The 19,917-nt window shown below is 40.7% G+C and overlaps 1 protein-coding gene across 1 annotated transcript; it reads left to right on the top strand.

Annotated features, from left to right (window-relative positions):
* The first annotated feature begins 13,050 nt into the window (after positions 1–13,050).
* On the top strand, positions 13,051–19,911 carry LSM6 (LSM6 homolog, U6 small nuclear RNA and mRNA degradation associated). Its single transcript, XM_064450291.1, has 4 exons — positions 13,051–13,140; positions 14,446–14,558; positions 18,008–18,121; positions 19,649–19,911. The coding sequence occupies exons 2-4, from the start codon at positions 14,465–14,467 to the stop codon at positions 19,681–19,683; spliced, it is 243 nt and encodes an 80-aa protein (XP_064306361.1). The 5' UTR covers positions 13,051–13,140; positions 14,446–14,464; the 3' UTR covers positions 19,684–19,911.
* Positions 19,912–19,917: the final 6 nt, after the last annotated feature.

The raw sequence follows: 19,917 nt of genomic DNA on the forward strand, positions 1-19,917 counted from the left end.
AGCACAGACTGGCAAAAGCACACCATGCAGAAAAGGACTAGGTCAAACTCATATATCCCCGTTCACAACTAACAGCACCCCCAAAAGGCTTTGGGCTTGCGTGTTAGGTAGGGCAAGGTCACTGAGGCTTCTGAAGGTAGTCTGCCAGTCACAGGCTGGTAGACCCCAAAGCACAGTGCACTCAGTATCCAAGCTCATCCACTACCTCACCACCAACAGCACCCTATTCTGCAGTTCACAGAAGTGAACAGGGGAAGGGCACAAAGCCTGCTGTACACCTTTGTATGGTTTATGTTTATCTGAACATGGTTTCTGTTATTGTTTTATAGTCTGGAGCATGTCAACAGGAGATAAAGAGGAAAGATGGCTGAGGAATTAAATTATCTATAGCGCTGAGCAAGCCTATTTCAGTGCACTGTGGTTTAAATTTGCCACCTGACATGATAAGGTAGAAAAGGTTATGTTACTCTTCAGCTCAAAATGTACCTGTCTGGGAAGCCCTAACATCCCTCATTAAAAGGGATAGTGCATGACCTAGCATTGAGGTTAATACTAATATGTTCCCCTGGAGCCATGACTGTGGTTCCTCATTACCATTACCCTCTGAATGTTGTTCTAAACACTGGCACCCTAATTGATAAACAGACTCAGCCAGTTTCAGACCTCAGAGACAAGCAGCTAGAATTTGAGATAGCTATCCTTTGAAACAGGCAAGGAGAGCAATCTTTTTTTCTTGCATTAGGTGTCTGCAGAACTTTAATCAATCTTCATGTGATGCCAATAGTTTGCAGATAGAGCTACAGTGCTTGAAGGAAATAGGTTATCTTTTCCCACAGTGAGCTGCTATTTCTGAGGAGTGTTTGATGCCAGTCTGAAGTAACGGTGCAATCTGAATTTGAAAGGACCATTAACCAGGAAAAATTAACAAAATACATAGAAATGACTGAGCTCGGATGGCCAGTTTTCCAGCTATGACCTTTCATTCTCCATAAAGAGAAGGTCCTTTAAAAAGTCAAACATTGTCACCAGTCTGGTTATTTAAACAGAATGGTGAATGATGCCACATGTGTGGAAGGGATCCAAAAGCAGTTTGAGGGGGGAGCAAAAAATTGCAGTTATAACCCAGGCTTATTTAAAGAAGAAAAATTAATATTCAAGCACATGGTATATTAATTCATGAACCTTACACTGTGAGAATAGTGTAAATATGTGATTGCACTAAACATACATATAAATAAACTGTGAATGAAATCTATTTTACTCCAAAAATCTGTCAGAATACTCACCATATACATATCTAGGGTAAGAGTGTAAGCATGCAATCAAGGTCGTAAACAACTTGGAAGCCATATTAAGTTACTTATATGAGATTCAAACATTGCAAATTCAGCTCAAGTACAGGCTTTATTTCAGAGGTGCATAGAGTCTAAACCAGTTTGTTCATTTCAGACTGCCTGAGCTAGGTACAGGTGTCCTCACTGACAACCTTTAATACAATATGTGCTTGCTGACACTAAACGTTCGCCTGAATCATGGCCAGAGCAAACAGATGAGTTGAACTTCATGCACCAAATCGATGAAGCACTACTTACATTCAAAGCAAAATAAAATTCACCCGTACAGGAAGTGTTCTTCCCCTACACTATCTAAATGTTTTTGAGTGCACAAAGATTTGTTACCCATCTAGGGTACAATACTCATTCTCTGAAAGGAATCATATACCTGCTGAATATGTGAAGAACATAACTACCTTCTGAGTTTTCTAAAAAAGAAGCTAATGACAACAAAGTAAGTTACTAATCAGATATAGGGTTAAACCCAAGGCTTTTTAAAGCAGGTAATTATGAGTTCCTGGTCCAATATGCGTTTATTTAAAATTTGTGTTATCATAGCACCTAATGATCCAAGACACAGACCACCACTCTCTCACACTTGACATTGTATAAGCACACAGAGGAAAAGCACATTCCTCAGGCAGTTTACAATTCAGTTGTAAAGAAAGATACAATAGAGGGATACAACATGGAAAGCACAAGCAAACAATGAGATTGATTGATGTAATGCAGTAGATTGAAAAATGTTGCTTTGATGTGGCTCTTCTTCCACATTTCTACCTTCCAAGAGTCATTAAAAATAGCTAAAACCCCTTAATTTCTTCCCTAATAGTACCCTCCCAGGTGACCATATGCCACAGGGATGCTGCACAATCACAAATGGGAAAAATACCAAAGATCATAAGGGGAATGAGTCATGAAGCACTGAGACATGTTCTAAAAATATTTACAAATCCTTAGTTAGAGAAAAAGGGGCTGTTGCAAATGACAGTTCTTGGGAGACAGGATTCTTTGTGTGGACAAACAGCACGTGTGACTTAACAAATGGCAAGCTTTTCATGTGAGACCAATTTTCAAAGTGCTTATAAATGTCTCTCTCCTGAATTTCTCCCTCAATTTTTGCTTAAACTATCCTGAATCTTACATATGGAGAAAGAACAAGCTTAATTGGAGCAACTGTAAGCCTTTCATCAATTAAATTACCCGTTTAAGGACTCACTCATTGAACTTAGCCATAAAATGTTAGAGTTGCAGTGCTGCTCATGTCTATCAGCTTGTGTCCCTGAATTCTTTGTACCCTTAGGGATGTTTTATCTTTTGAGAAATGTGACAGTCTGCCTTTTGAGACTGGCCTCGGCAGAGCTCCATAACCAATATATTGACAGGGAGAAGGTAGCACAGAAAGTGAAGCAGTTCACAACTTGTGTCTGTCAAGTTGCTTTCGTCTCCAGGCACAGGATCTCTTAAAACCATTACAGGACCTTTCAAACCATTAATTTATATTAATGGCATCTGATTTGTTTTTTCAGGGATCTAGATCTACAGCAGTATCACATCATACCTCATTTCCCAATAATTTTACTTTTTGGAAAATATAATTAGAATATTCTCATATCTTCAAGCATACACACGGCTTATCTTTGGAATATTCCTTTGCTGTCAGAAGAACAGGCTCAAAATGGGAAGAAGAATTTACTGATACTGCCAGCATTTCTGACATTTTCTATTGAAATGCGAGTTGATTATTTCTATGTGTAAACTTGAATTTGCAGTTTCTCTTCCCTCCTTTTTGAAGAAGGATGAAGAAAGACAGCTGTTTCAAGGTAAATTAAAACCAATCATGTCACCTCTAAGAACAAACCAAAGTCACCAACTTAATGCTAAGACAAGATACTTATCGGACCTTTAGATTTCGTGCCATTTTATGGCCTTTTCAGCTTATGCTCTTGTCTACAAGGTTTAAGAATGATGCAGCTTCAGAATTACATGATAAAATCTTTCAGTCAGGAGCTGGAAGCACATTTAAGAAGGGACTTAAGAAATGCACATTTTAAATCAGCCTTTAAAATCACTGGCAAATATTTCCTAGACAAAGTAGTTAATTCATTGGTCTAACGTAGAATGAAAGACCTAGCTTTTGGTACTGGGTTGCTGTCCTTTCAATGAAATAATCAGGTGTCCAGCTAATGGTAGACTATACTGCTGTCAATACTACTTTCAAGTTATTAGGTCCAATCAATGCTGGATAAAAGGAAAAAAGGTGGTCAACAGGCAATCTAGCTTTCAGTTTAACACTCCCTTGAGGATTTTCATTATCCTTTCCTTTTCTGTTCTCAAGGTTAGCTCTAGCTAGACTATTTCTAGCTTCAACTTCCTGGAGATAATGCACATCCACAATAGCCTTGCTCCTCCAACGTCAGTGTGCCCTTCCACCTGAGTAAGCAGAGTCCTGTCTTTTTTCTATTATTTGTGACCTTTTCCTGGGTTAAAAGGTCACTCCTGAAGCAGACAGGTTTCACTTCTTATGGTGATTGCAGTGCAAAAAGCAGGCTTCTACCTTGTTAGAAGTGACATCACTGTACATTAAAGACATCATATCTCCTTTCATATTAAAATGCCTGTCAGTTCTGCTGCTCACAGGCTGTAAATCTGCCACAGTATCCTGTGCTTGGGAGCTTTCATTATGAAAATATGGAAGATAAGCACTCTGCTTTACTGTCAAAAGGAAAAAGTAGTCTAGTAGTAATGAGGTTACTTTAAAAATAAATACACAAATTCTTAAATACAGATTATTTAATGTGGGGCGATTTTTGAAAGCAATCCATTTTATTTCATTTCCTAAAAAATTTCGAGCTTAAAAACTAGTACGAGTAAAGCATGAATATACAGTCCTGTGGAATTTATTAATGCATAGATTTTGCACTTGCTCATGTAGTAAATCATGAGATTTTCCCTTTGACTTTGGCCCTCTAGCCTTGAGAGAAATGACATACCAGAATTTAACCTGTTTTTCATCTTTATATCATATAGCTACAAAAAGACGTGTATGTTCTGCAAGAAAGTAACAACATTCTGCTGCTATGTGTATGACTTTAGAAAATATAGATAGAAAAATACCTCCTAATCAGCAAAGAAAAATATAAATAACTATTGATCATTTTCTCTCATGGCATCATTAGGATATTAATAATACCTTGCTATTACGTAAAGGTTTTCGTCCATTGATCTGAAAGCACTTTAGATATATCATTCTTCTTGTTTTACAGAAGGGAAACTGAGACACAGAGAGGTAAGATGACCTGCCTTAACATTTGAGAGCAGCTCAGCAACAGAAGTGAGAACAGATCCTACATCGCTAGACTAGCCTGTCCAATACTTGACTTGCTTATTTTAAACTGAAAATTTGCATCGTTTGCTGGGGTACACCTGAATTGTTCACACAGCATGTGATTATTTATTTATTATTCATTATGCATTAATGGGCTAAAATTATCACCAGAATTTATTATGAAATAAAATATCCTTATCCATTTTGTGCAATAATACAAATCCGCTGCCATTCCCCATTTCCATTAGAATTCCCTCCAGTTGAGGAGTCTTCAGCATGTGAGCATAGCACACGTATTTTCATCTTCCAAATTACATACTTCATTGTTGATATTCTGTTTTAGGAGCTGAAATGAGTGGCTCAAGAGTTATTTATGGACGATGAAGGCTTTCACCTCCAAGGCATTGATTTTAATGTCTGAACCCTACATCCAGAGACAGAAATATATATTTAGGCTGTGCTGTGTGCATTATGTGAAATCAATTGGTAGTGTCAGTTCCAAGCAGACAAGTGCCCAGGTGAAAACCATGAAAAAAAACCAAACCTAAAATGATGATTTGGATGAGGAAGGTGGATGCATAGGAAAAATTCAGTAGCTGAGGAGATGACATGGTTGGGATATGGTCTGAAGAGGCGAGACCAGTAAACTCCACATATGTCATGGAGGAAACGAGAGTGTGTGTCACTAAGTGGAGCTGGAAGTGAAATGAAACAAGAAACCAAAGAAAAGTGATGCATGGTATGAACACAGCTTGCTTCTTCACCTTCCAGTTTCTCCTGAACACAGAAGGGATTTTCTTCCTCTTCTTTAAAGAATGAAGTCCCCTGTTTATGTAGAGCAGAGCAGAGTGAAGTAATGAGAGCTGTAGTTCTTTAATGACCCAAGTCATAAGGATTTATAACCCATTTTACAGCAATGGTGCCAACACCTTCCTAGCCACAAAAGCCTGCAAGGACTACTGATCAGGCTTTCGTATCATCGCTCTTCTCCTCAGAAGAGCCTTTTGAACCTTTTCAGTTTCACAGTCAGAACTCTTGTCTATGTTTAGTGGTATCTTAGCATTCTCCATTGTTTTCAACGTTCATGCAGGTTCTCCAGCAGTAGCAAGGGTGCAATTTTTAATGACAGGTGGTCTGAATTGCTACAGGCACTTTACATTACTGCCCTCTAAATTTTCTAGGTAGGATTAGGTGAGTGAGAAAACATGGGTGTTGTTCTTGCCCTAAAGCTCCTACAATTCCTAGGACTAGTGGAGCTGCACTGATAGCACAGATGGCAGTTTTGCCTGAAAGCCGAAAACCAGACCGTGGAACAGTGAGTCAGTTGCCCTGCGTCATTCCCTCTCCTAGAAAATCATATTCATTCATACCTATTATCGCAGATCTGGAAGAGTTACTACATAACCTTCAATATTTTTTTATATAATTTTTCCAATTTTTTCTTGTAAAAGCAGTCAAGACTAAAGTATATAGGAATATCTTCTTGCATGTGTGAACACCAGGGAGTCAGATCTGAACATTGTGTTTGAGGTTATACTACCTCTGAAACTGCAGGCCCTGGGGACAGGCTCACAGGCGGTCACACCATATTGACAGATCTATATTTATAGATAGCATCCTTATTTTCATCAGTGTATCCACTGAAATGATAATAAAGACAAAGAAAGAAATTATAAAGAGACAAGAGAGCTGTAAAATGTACTGTTAAAAATTAACTTTTGATTTAATATGAAAGTTTATGCTTTTGTTCTATTCCTAACAAAACAGTTTATCTTGCATATATACAGTTTCTAGTCCTCCCTTTTGATTTTACCTATTTTTGTTGTTACATTACACAATAATCACATTCTGTTTTGTTCCCTTAACTGCAGAAATAACGATTTTTGTAGTCAATGGCCAAAAATTGGGGCCACTGGAAAATACCAGCTCACAGATGCTCTAGGAGTGACCTAACATTGACATTAAATCACATTTTATTTCTAAAGAAATTGAGCTCTCCAGATAGTAAAGACACAGAAAGAACAGAGTGATTATACCACAGTCTCAATTATTTTAAATACTTAAGTGTTTCACTTCCTGGATTAGCAGTAGATTAAATATTTATGTTTAAAATTACTGAAACTAGGCATATTTGAGATTTTTCTACATATATCTTCCCTATTTTCCCTCCACTTAAAAAATAATTTATACTAATAAAAATAGCTTCTTCCATCTAATCAAATTTCTGTTAATTGAATGTGGGAGCTGAGACACTGAGGATGTGATTCACCCAAGGTCAGCCTGGAAGCCTCTGGCAGAGGCATACGAGAACCCAGGTATTCTGAGTTACAACAAACACCATCATTTTTGCCTATTTCCAGGATCCTCACAACAGTAACATGTATCAGCAGAGTAAACATTGACTTGATAGCCTCCTCATGTGCCCTCCAGCCTGGCTAGCATCCAGGCAGGTGCTCCTCACATAGACAAACCGAATCATCTTTGTATACTTATTTTCTCTGTAACATTTGATTATTGTTTCTTTATTTGCATTTCAGTAATGTCTAAGGAGGTTCTGCATATTGTACAAATACACAACTGTGACAAAAACAAAGGTTTGCAAGTCCAGAGCTTGAAACCTCAATCTCTTTTTTCATGTCTTCATTTTTCAGGTGGTTTTCTTTTTTGGTATGTGTCAGCAAATGCTTTGAATTTCACAGAGTTGTCTACACTTCTTTTTTATATAATGTTGTGATCTGTGTCAATAAAACTCAATTTGCTATCATTACAACTATTACTTAAACTGTGCTAGCTGCTCCATACAGTGAAGTAGCACTGCTGGATTCAGGCTTATGTCTTACAATTTTTGGAAGACTGAAATGTGTGGATGGAAAAAAATTGGCTCAATTTATTTTAGGCTTGATCCCTAATCCGCTGCTTGCTGACATCCATGGAAAGGCTCTCAGGATCTTTCTGAGGAGAGGCAAACACAAATTTTCCCCATATGTGAAATACCTGTGGAGGGTCAGATAAACGGAAAAATTGGGTTGAAAGGCTGGAAGAAGGCAGGTGATGGCAGATCCAGTCAGTTCCCAAAAAGAGACTTAATCATCCTACAAGTCAGATGATACTTCCCCCCTAGAGCATCAGCTGGATCCTTAAGGAAAGGGTCAGAGAGGGACAGAAAGGTGGCCGAACACTTTTAAATCTTCCTTCTTCATTGAATTTCAGAACATGGTATGGATTGTTTTTACCACGCTACAAGTTAGAGCTGCCTCACATTTACTTCATATCCCCAGGTCTGCGTCAGAAGCTTTTCTGGGGAGCTGGGAACTAACCTTGCCGATGCTTTACACCAGCAGGTCAATTTAAAGTAAGCACTTCACCCCATGTCTGCGCTTAAACTTGATACCAGAATTTTCAAGCTGAAGTACTGAATTAGCATCATCGGACTGGCTATGGAAAAGTTTACATCGGAATATCATCTGGAATTGATATTCCACACTGGAAAAAATAGAGAACGTGCGTTTCTTTGCTGTAAACATTTTAGAAAGTCTAAACACAAAGGCTGTGTCCAATTCCATCATATTTTGGATAGAACCTAGCTAAGTGTTGCAGAAAAGAATCAAGTGGAGCTTCCAGCCTTTACTTTACAAAAAGCACAATTTTCACATGATCTGTCAAACTGTATTTTAACTGGATAGAAAGTAGGAGACACAAACATGTAACAAAAGGTCATCATGTCACTTAATCCATGTAGGAGGACATGAACATCCCAAGGTAGTGAGCACAATGAAAGAACTTGAAGAAGGCAGAATTTTATTAGACTCTTCTGTCTAAAATCTGTAGCACAATCCCAATATTTTTTGATTAAAGTCCAGTTTAGTAACTTTTTAATTGAGAACATGCTGGGAATCAGCAGTTCGGATGATCTTAGCATAGCATGGGAAATAATGTTGGATAACTAAGCCTTCATTTAAGGGGAAAAAAATCTTTGATCTTTTCCTGTATAGGAACAGATAGACTATCATTCAAATGCTGAAAGGCTTGAACTCTCCCATCCTAATGCATGCAAAGGGGGATGTCAAACCTCTTAAGGCTCATGAAAAAGCTTGTCCCTTGGGGAAGCCAAGGAGAGCACTCCCATGAACTCCGAGGGAGTTAAGTGAACTCTGAAAGCTTCTGGGGATCTTTCTTTTCTACAGACCTGAAAGTCTAGGAGACAGAGAGAAAGCCTCAGGCTGAGTTCTCACATTATTCTCCCCAGCTCCCTGAAGACCTGCTGACAGCTCCCTGTTTACCAGGAAGTTTGCTGAGGAGGAAAAGGAAGGGGGGGCCTAATACTTCCTTTCTGTTGTTTCTTCCTGCACTCTTCAATTCCTTAATGTCCCATTCCTCACCCTCAGGGCATCAGAAGAAGACTTCCAAGAAGGACAAATCATAGCAAAAGAACACATCTCCAGAAGGAAAAAGGAAGGGACAGAGAGCACAGAGGTTATGCCAACTTCGAGTCACGAGGTCAGCTTCAGCAGTTGTGCACAAATCTGGCAGCGATCTATTCTCTGCACGCAGCACAGCCTCCAACAATGCAAGGCGAGACACAGAGCCCTCAGCAAATCATACCCACTGGCTTGCTATCAGACAACAGCCGGGGGGGGCACAGCAGTGAGGGGGAAGCTAATCCCCACTCTTCTGACACAGGGGTTGTTTCAGGTCTGAAAACCGGACAAGCCACCCGGGTTGCAAAAGCTTTCTTGTCATGAGGAATCGCATGGGATTGCTGTGGAGAAAGCACGTACGGTGCTTTCTTGATCCAAAGTGGATGGAAAGGATCTGCAGCCTAAGAGTCATCCTGAATCCACTGGAGTAGTTTTGGATCAGGCCAGTGGGCTGACTGTTCAGCAGCCAGGATCCATTGCTCAGAAGTTTCTAAAACCAAGCTGTGACAACTATCAGTCTAACAGTTATATTTTTGGTACCAGCTCATCAAGATGGATTTGTTTTGAGATTTCAGGTGTATTTTCAATAATCTGTAGAGGCATCCTTAGGACAGAGAAGTAATTAGCAAAACTTCCACTGGATTCAGTGGGAGCAGAATCTCACCTTCCCCACCTCTCAAACTCCAGAAGCATAATATCGTGTTTACTTCAGGGCCCTCAGGAAGCCCTGCAATAACAGGACTAATCTTGAATTGCAGAGCTTCTCTACCTCGACACTGTTTCTTGGAGGCTGACGTCTCCTTCTGCCCCCACAGTCTCAGAGGCTCTGAACAAGAAAAGTTTCCCTGGATTTGGAACTCGTTCTTTGCCTCTTATTTTATTGCATAATTTAAATTTTTTTCTTCTTCTTTTTCTACTCTAAGTAGGCACCAAAGCTGATTGTTAAAATCATGGGGTACGATGTGGCTGTGGCTGGAATGGGTTTGTCCTCTCTGACACAAATTTCAGGTGAGAACTGTTTAATATGTCTTCGTTTTTTTCATCCACTGGTTGTAGCTGGGGATTATTTAGTCTGAATTCAAAATCTACCACAGACATTCTTTTGTCATGTGGATTGTTGTTCTTCTGCATTTAACTTACATAAATGGTGTGCACTTCACAAGAAACAGAAAAATTGGACACTCCTTTTAACACATTCTGTGTTATATAGCCACCTCGCTCTATGGAAATGCTTTTATTTCAAGTAGCTGGGAGAGAAAAAACCTTCCTAACTTTGAAGTGGTCTTCATGCATTAAAGAGAGAGAGAGACTGTCAAATCTCATTTCATTTTTAAAGTTAACTGTAAAGTTTTAATTAGGTCCTCTGAACAAGGGTTCTGCGATGCTTTATGTTTAAGAGTGAGCAATAGCACACGATCCACCAACTTCCATCATTAAGTTCACTTGACAAAGGCCAACACAACTCTTTTCTTTGTAACTTTGTAACCATTTATGTTTGAGGTGAAGATGTTAATATGGAAATTTTGTGAGCTGGGAACGACTACGAACTCTATCATTGTAATTTATGACCTTTCATCTAAGGCCAAATGTAAAGGCAATTGCAATTGTTCTATATCTCAAGGCCAGCACAGAGCAGATGTATGAAATTTGGAGTGTTAGACATAAACTTTTATTACCAAATTATAAATAATTTCTACCACTTACAACGTTCACCTTTCAAGTTCATCTTGATTAAAACGCAAGGGCAGCATCTTGCTGATTTCAATGAGTTATACAGCTGAAAAAGCTCTGCCACAGTACACTATGAAAGGATAAAGCAATGCAGTATTTAAAAGAATCTGCTGATAGCAAGGTATGTGATGTTTTAGATCAAAATCCTTTTTCAGCTAGATGACAAACAAACAAAAGAGGATCATTAGCCAACGACATCTTAATTCTATGTTCACTCTTGAAGCTTTGAAATCTTTAAGGAGTCCACTGAATGAGGATTACTTAAATCCTTTGAAGACCACTTTCCTGAGGTCATGGGGGTTTTGTTACTCAGGAAATAACACATTCTTTAGGTTGCCTAATAACAGATGTGATGACATAATCTTCCTGAATGTACAAGGTGGGAATTATCTTCCCAGGTGTGAATCATGCTACACCAAAGCGCTCAGCAACCTGTGCCTTCCTGCACGAAGGTTAATTTACCACTAGGAAGAGCACGTGAGACTGCTTCGAGACCTATGGCCAACCAAGGAAAATAACCTAAGATTTGGGTTCATGACTTGGTCTCTACAAAAGAGGGGAGCTCAGGATACAAAACTTTCCAGTCTCAATGCCTGTGATTCAAAATAGATGTGTTTGTGAGGTTAACAGGGTAGGAAGCAGGAAAGTAGAAGGATTTTGTTGACTGACATAAAACCACTGAAGTATCCATACACATAGAAACTGTAACTAAGCATATGCCTAAGCTAGCTAGAAAGCAGCCTATTGAGCAGAAGGCAAAATAGCTCAGCAGGTTCTGATGGCTAGCAAAAAAATTTTTTTTTAAAATTCAAGCTATAGAGAAAAACTCGTAAGAAATAAAACAAAGAGGAAGGCTCCCAAACCATAAAACGTCCCTAGTTGGAGTTGCAAAATTCTCGTGACATTTTACCAGCCCAGGCATGAAAAAAATCTGTCTGCCCCGTGTCTATCATGGAGACCAATAACAATAAAAACCAGAATACTCCTGTATCAAAATATTACACACTGAAGCCAGGTGGCCAAATAAAACTTTGCAAGCCTGCTACCCAGAGTAACTATTTTACATTCCTTTTCTGCTTCAAGTACTACGTATAATCAAGCACACTCGGATGCTCCTGATTAACATTATGGTTGCCTGGAAACATGGGCACAACGTGGCCCAACTTTCCTGGCCATGCCTGTGCTTGAAGTCTGGGACAGTCGGGTGAACTAGATTGGGTTTACAGACCTCGCCTCTTAAAGCCTTTTAGCCTAAGCTTTGGGGAAGAAAAAAAATGTTACAGGATACGTGTTCAAAAAGGGAAGATAAAGAACTCTGGAAGGAATAGAAAATGCAAATCCATGTTCTGAAAAGCTATAGTATGTTTTCTTCATATCAGGAGAGTTAAGAGTTTCACCAAGATACTAAATCAATAATAGAAGAGTAAAAAAAATCCAGTCCAGAAGCTTTCACAGCTGATTAATTCCTGTCACGGTTCTAAGTCCCGTAAAAAAAGAAAGTATTTTCCAGACATTAGGTATTAGCTGGGCGAAAGGGGAAAAGATGGGTGAGAGGGTGGGGAGAAGTAAAAGACAGAAGTCCAGCTTCTCATTGCACCATGTTCTTTCCAGGTGACATTTGAAAAAAACCTCTTAGCTTCTATGTTCACTAATTGATCTGTAAAAAGAGCTGAGCGACACTTTCCTGTCGAGTTCTGGTAGGGACACCTACACCGGCGGCTGCGAGACGCTCACTTATTTCTCCAATAAGGCCCGTGTAAGGCAAGATAATTTTAGAATTCACAGGATCTCGTTATAGTAGAACATAATTATACACTGGACCATATCATTTTTCCGTAAGAAGCCGACGAGATGCTATTTTGGGTGTCAGCGTAAGCAAGCCATAAAACCATGCATCTCCGTGACGAAACCAGAGTTTAGCTCACGCAGAGCCCGCGGGTCCCACGGGTGAGCCCCTCGCAGCACAGGTTTCCCCGACAGGTTTTGGGGAGTCGCACGAGGAACCGCGGCGGTGCTGCCCCAGCCGGGGCTCGCGGCCCCCCGGCGCCCCGCGCGGGCAAGCGCCCGCCCGAAATCACGGGCTCGGGTGGGAGCTGCGTGCCCTCGCCCCGCCGGCCCGCGCAGGCCGAGGGAGGAGCCCCCTGCTCGCAGTCCCTGGAGGAGGAGACTGTGGCGGGGTAGCGGCACGCCCACAGGCCGGGCCCCGCCCCGCCCCGCGCGTTCTCGAGCCCGGCGCAGTTTGTCCCCGCCGCCGCGCCGTAGCGGGGCGGTGGCGGTTGGGCGCGAGCGCGGCGGGCGCCGGGAAGGGGCGAGCAGGCGGCGGCGCGGGGTGAGTGAGTGCGTGCGTGCGGGGCGGCCCCGGCCCAGGCCCCCAGCGGTGAGGGGACGGGAGGGGGTTGCGGGGTGCTCCTGTATGGCGCGCGTACCCCGCCGCCGCGCGCGGCAGGCGCGGCGGCGGCCGTTACTCGTGTCCGTTGCAGCCGTTGCTCTTCTGCTTCTTTTCTGTTGGTTTTTTTTTGTTGAGCAAGCGACGGTAAAGCTTCGCACTGGGGCCGCGTTTCTGTCAGGCACTTTAGTCAAAGCACATTTCGCGGCGTTTGGGCTGGTTTTGAACCGGCAGCTTTTGCGGCGGCCCCTGAAACCGGGGCGTGCTGCCCAGGGGGAGGGCGGGTGGGCTGCCCGCGGCGGTGGTGGGGCAGCGCCCGCGCCTCAAAACCTGCTCGTGTTCCCGGAAGGCTTCGGCTGTGAAGTGCCGCGCCGCGCTGCCCAGCCCTGCGCTGCCAGCGTCGCGGGCGGCGCTGCCTGTCGGTAGGAAAGCCGGTGACGGTCCTCGCGCGGCTCCGGTAGCTTATTGCAGTTTGCCACAGAAAGCAAGCAATAAAGAGCTGATGCTCTACCAGGTGTCAGCATTAGCACTGTTTTCTGCCATTGATTTAAAATGCAGAACAACTGTTACTTAGGCAAAGTAACATAAAAGCAGAAGTTAGGCAGTGCTGACTGAGGGGGGAGGTCTCGTACCAGACTGGGTGGGTGTGTGTGCGTGCCACACCATGGGTTTTAAAATCTCAGCCTCTTTTCTAGTCTCTGTACAACTTAATCACAAGCCTTAACTCTAAACTTGGGATGCCTTCAAATGAATCAGTTAAGTTAGACTTTCAAATTTATTCTTTGCTCATATTTGCAAGCTGAGATCAAAAAATCATTTTCTGGCTGTTCTAGCACAGACTCCTGTCTATAGAGCATGTACTGGCTTCTCCCTCCACCCCCTAAAGATATGAACCACTTACTATGATTTAGCTCTCTAATTTTAGTAAAACCAATTTAGTAAAAGGTGTTACAGAGAAGAAAAGGCCTTTGGCTCCATTGGAAGTTTACAAGACGCACAGCGTGGCAAACAAGGATTCTTATTAATACTTTCACCAGTTACAAAAATGCCAAAGGGAAAGTTTAATGCTATGGTTTTAGCATCTCTGTCTCTCCACCTCCACCCTTAAGGTTTTGCTTTTATGTCCTCTGATATTTTCTCCTACTGAAAGTATTAAGCATCAGGGGACTGCCTGTCTCTGCTGAGTGTTTAAAGACCACATGTGAGCTTGTTGCTTATCCAAATGTTTTCTCTCACTTCTCTTCCCAGCTTAACAGAGAAGATAAAGATGAGTCTGCGGAAGCAAACCCCTAGTGACTTTCTAAAACAAATCATTGGAAGGCCAGTTGTTGTAAAATTAAACTCTGGAGTTGATTATCGAGGTAAGTTCTCCATCTGTCTCTCACACTGACTAAAGTCATTGTTTGGGGAGGCTGGAACAGATGCATTGCTCTTGAAAAGCAAAGCAGTGTGATCCAGAATCTTGGAGTATGTGAATATAGATCTCAGAATGGTGGTACTAAAAATAGAAAATCAACTCTGGAGAAACTGATGAAAAAGTGGTTAACAGTGGATTTAGAGATTAAAACTACTTACCTAAATCATTAGCGTCCTTAGTCACAGACGGTTAGACTGGAGGCTTGGGATGATCCTGGGTTTCTAAACTGATATTTGTAAAGATCGGCTGGAATTGCAATTCCTGAAATGGCCAGGCAGTTCCCTTTTCAGTGCTCTGATAGTAACCCTTGCTGGATCTACCCTTTTCTTTCCCTTCCTGTTCTCCAGTTCCTAGTATAGACCTTGGTCCAGAAAAGCTTCAGACAGTAAACTGTGCCATCGTCATAAGCCTACTCTTACACAAGGGATGAAAGAGTTGTTTCCTTACTTGGACATGTGTTGGATCAAGACACACGGAGACACAGGAGAAAGCTTAGTGTGGCTTTTGCTGCTGTATACCCTGTTCATTTTAATAGGGTCCAGCAGTTTTATTCCAGAACTCTTCAGCCTATCTGTATACCTACTTGCACTGCATGTAGGATTATAGGGTTTTTTAAATGGTTAAATCAAACTCTCTGTAAAGTGAAATGTCCTGGTCCAACTCCCATTAGGATAGTACTACTGGTCTGTCCAGTTTTTTTAGTAGTGTCCAAACTGTCATGTATCTCCTATTGTGCACAATTTAGACGTTTTATTCTGGAATGATTTAAACATTATGGTCCTGCTACAGATCACTGCTCCAGATGGGTTTAATTCAATTGGATCAGCCTGGCACTTATGAGAGGAGAGTTGTTTGTGCTGTGACAAGGAATCTTTGTATTATGACGGTTTAAAATTGTTATTGTTCGCTGACAGAGTAAGCAGTGCCTTCTTATCACTTCCTGTTCCTCTTTAGTGTCTCTCAGCTGATGAAATTTGCAATCTGTTCTTTGAGAACCACATTGAGCATTTCAGGTGAGGTTGGTGGCTTAAAAGCTTCACGGTCTTTGGCCTCTGTAAATTCTTTTTTGCAGGAGAATGTAGCAACAGCTCATTAAATTCAGTTAGAGCAAGTCATTTACCTAAAGGTACACACAAGGTAGGGCCAAACCAGATTTGGTTTTTGGGTGCACTTTCTGTTTTCTTTGAGAACATTGTACCTTCTGCTTGGTAAGATCCATTTGTAACTGCTGCAGATTAATTACTCAGCTTTCCCCTCAACAAGACTAGTTTAACATGCCTACAGTCAGACCTACCAGGAATTGAACAATAATTCCATTGGAGACCCTTATTTGTTACTGGACTTTTGCCCCCACCCTTCCTTATTCCCTCTGCTCTCCTTCCTTCCCACTTGATGTGATCCTGTGGTTAAAAACCTGTATACTGTTCTTGTTTGAAAAATATGTGCTCAGTTTGTTTTCTGCAGAAATTTGACGAACATTTGTGAAAGCTAAACATTAAGAAGCCTGGCATCTCAGGGTTTTGTTGCAGATCTATCTAGATTCTTCCTCTAGGCTGTGTTGCTAATTTTATGTCTGTACCTCCACACTCTGAGCCACCATACGTGCAAATGTGGCCTAATACAAGTGTTGATGTGTAACCGTAAAACGTCTTGATTCGCTGCCAAGTGCTGCGCACATCTGAGGGAAGAAGCCCTGGGAAGGTAATAACTGATAAATTAATATGTATGGTTTCTATGTGTAGAGATGGATACATATATTAAAAGGTCTCTACATATAGAGAAAATAGATAAAGTACTAGCCAGGATGGGTAGTGACAATATATAATGACATCAGTGGCCTGAGAGTAAACAAAGAAAAGGAGGGAGAGAATGAAACAACTCTGAATGCACTCTAGAAACAAGAGAGTTTGAAAATTCTGCATTTATGGCCTACTGAGTGGTAGCTTAAGAAAATCCACGCAGTCCAATTTTAATTTTGGACATTTTTTTGTTTTCTGTTGTTACATGGAGTGTTTGGGACTACTGTAATGAAAGAGAGTTCTGACTTCTGCTTGGTTTGAGTTTTTTGGTGCATTTAGTAACACAGTGAGATGTCAGTTTTTCCTATTTGTGTGGAAACAGAGGAAAGAAAACCATAAAGGAAAATAATAATCCTCAAACCATTACAAGTTGGCAGGAGAACTTGAATTCCTAATTACTTAACGGAAGATATTACAGTAACACTTCTGAAAATCGAGAATGTGTCCTAGAGGAGGATTCTTCCCCTCCCCAAGTACAGCCAAGACACTGTATTTTGAGTTTTAATGCCAGGTAAAAAAGTGTTTTTCAAACAGAGAAAAAAATTATTTTAGTAGTGTTGTCTGTGTGTGCAAGGATGAGGTCAAGAAAACACATGTGCAAGATGGAGATAATTAATACAGCTTTTTACAGGTTGTTTTATGTGCACAGTTAACAAATCAGATTGCTTTCTCTGAGCAATTCTGTACATCTGTTAATCCCCACATTCCATTCCTCACATGAATAGTCTGTGTGTTGATCAGGCAAGTAAAATCTATAGATGGCCATGATAGATCTTAAAGGTGAGTGTGAAAGCTGAGGAGTGATTTTGAATGAAGAAATGCCATCATGCTGCCAGCACATGGGAGGTACTGTGTACAGCCTTCAACAGGGGCTATGAGAAGTGAGAACATAAATACTTGTCTAAAATCAGTGCTACTCATATGCATTCTTGATAAAAAGAACATTCAATACTACGAACATCAGATTTTTTTTCTTGAGTTGCATTGACTAAACAGTGTAATTTTATTTTTGTGGGAAGATTTCAGTGTCATCTGAAAACCTTTTGCCTGATATAGAATTTTGTTTATATCAAAACAGAGTCTTGCAGCCAATGTTCTTCTAGATCTGTGAGCTGAAGATAAATATGAAAAAGTGTGTATGGTGTCCTGTATTAAAAGGGTTGTTTTTCAGCTATATCCTTCACAAGTTTTGGTGAAAACTTAATTTATGTAGACTTATCCTTAGCTTATCCAGTTACACTTAATGTCACAGGTTCTTTTCAGGTGTGCAACTTAAAACACAAGTGAGAAGGGACAACTTAAACTTTGAAAAGATTGACAATTTCCACCTTAAGTCATGCCTGCCTTACTTATTTCCCCCCCACACACTTAACACCAACTGTTGAAGTTGTTACTAGAGTGCCTGGGTTTCCTTCCTCCCAACTTAGTTCTTTGAAGAATACTCTGATGTACTGACCCATCTGGCCAAGCTTGGGCTTTTAGTTTGTAATGAAGATACATTTTTTTTTTTAAAATACTATTCAAACACAGTGCCTTTTTGCTTATTTTAAAATAACTTTAGGCTGATTCACTTTTAAACTGTTGTTGTCTTCAGGTGTCCTGGCTTGCCTGGATGGATATATGAATATAGCTCTGGAACAGACCGAAGAATATGTAAACGGCCAATTAAAGAACAAGTATGGGGATGCATTTATCCGAGGAAATAACGGTAACTCCTCCTTATGCTATTGCTCATTAGAAGATGGTGTTTTGATACTTATTTCTGAATTTGAGGAGTGGCTGAGGTGTAAGCAAGCTACCTGTAAGAACATTAGTTTTAGGCTTTCTTGCAAATCTTAACATATTTGATTTTACAGTTTCATTTTTTCAGTGTCTGTGCTTTTCTGCATTCCTATGGCCCTTTTTGCCTCTGAACTTGAAGTTCATTTAGAGAAGCATGCCCTTCTCTAGTCTTCCCTAGAGCTTATTCCCTGTCATTGGACAGGTTTACTCTTTTGCACTTACTGCCTGCTTAGATGGCCGCTGCTCCATAGAAGTTTCTGTGTTTTGCCAGGCAAACTACTGCATAAATTTATGATACAGTACAGATATTGATGGCACTATAATATTTTCTTGTGATGCAGCTGTCCAGACCTGAATGAATGCTGTTCATTAGTACTGGAGGCTATTTTCAACTTTATAAGTGAAGATATTACCACCAGTCAAGAAAATAGCTTGTACTTTACTGTTGAGCCTTTGAATATCCCAGTGCAGTAGGTGGATTTTAGTGCACTTCAAGGACAATCCCAGGCTCCTGAAATGACTTTGTGGTATCAGTTAGGCTGTAACAGCAGGACATGCCAGGGAGAAGAGTATCTAAAAATAGGAAAGGTTCACAAGTCAGATATGAAGAGACTTGTAGAGAAGGTAAACAAAGCAAGAGTTTGACCAAGTTCCTTGAGAAGAAAATGAAGGACAGTAACGGGAGGGAATAAAAAGAAAGAAGATCTGAATCCCATGTTACAAAAAGAGACAAAGAGAATGTGGCACCAGTGTGAAAGAGTGTTTTGGGAGGAGGAATAATCCTTGAATGAGGCCAAATGGTTTTTGCAAGGGATTTGGATTATTATGCTAAGGAGCACAGTGACATTACAGCTGGAGAATCAATGTGGAAATAAGAATCTTATAAAAGTTAAAACAAATGGATGTGAGGTAGGAGGCTGAAGAACAGGCTGAGCAGAGAACTTAAGACATCCCAGGTTTAGGAGTACAATGCAGTTTCATGCTGTGCGTGGATCTGCTCTGGTGATACCACCAGCCAAGCAGGTGGAAGATGGCTGCTGCTTCATAGGTAATGGTTAGCTTTGCCTTAAGTGCTTGCAATTTCTAGGTTTTGTTGAAAGATCATAGCATTAGTGCCTGACACCTGTAATTCTGCTGCTTAGAAACTCTGTTATGCTCCCCTCAGTAATGCTGCAGGGTAGCTGGCTTTATTCTCCCTCTGTTCAGCCTGCATCTGCCAGAGTGTAGTTTGGCTATGAATATAATGAATACTGAACTGAAGTAATAAATAATATGTACATTTGATAGCATTTCTTGAAAACTGAACTTAGAAGTTTCCTGACTTTGTTCATGCTGAGTGGGATTCATTACACTATTGTTGTACAAGCCATGGAAATAAGATGTTTTAAATAAAAAGGCTTCTGTACGTTATTTACCAGGGCCTCTTATGTGTGCCGCTTTCTCCTTTTCACAGTATTGTACATAAGCACACAGAAGAGGAGGATGTGAAGATGTCAGGAGGAGGCTGTTTTGTACTTGTGAACCGCTTCAAAGTGATGAGCCTTATTTGATTTGTAGTTAATAATCCACAGGTGAAATACACAAGTGTTTAAATATTTTTTTAAATAAATGTAAACCAGTGTAAATTTCCTGAATGTTTTTGTTTCAAAGCATTGCTTTTTCCACTGTACAGAAAAAAAATAAAAAGAGAAGCATGTAATAGTGCTGCAAAACTAATTCAAA

The sequence above is a fragment of the Phalacrocorax carbo genome, chromosome 4, assembly GCF_963921805.1.
Source record: "Phalacrocorax carbo chromosome 4, bPhaCar2.1, whole genome shotgun sequence".
Lineage (NCBI taxonomy): Eukaryota > Metazoa > Chordata > Aves > Suliformes > Phalacrocoracidae > Phalacrocorax > Phalacrocorax carbo.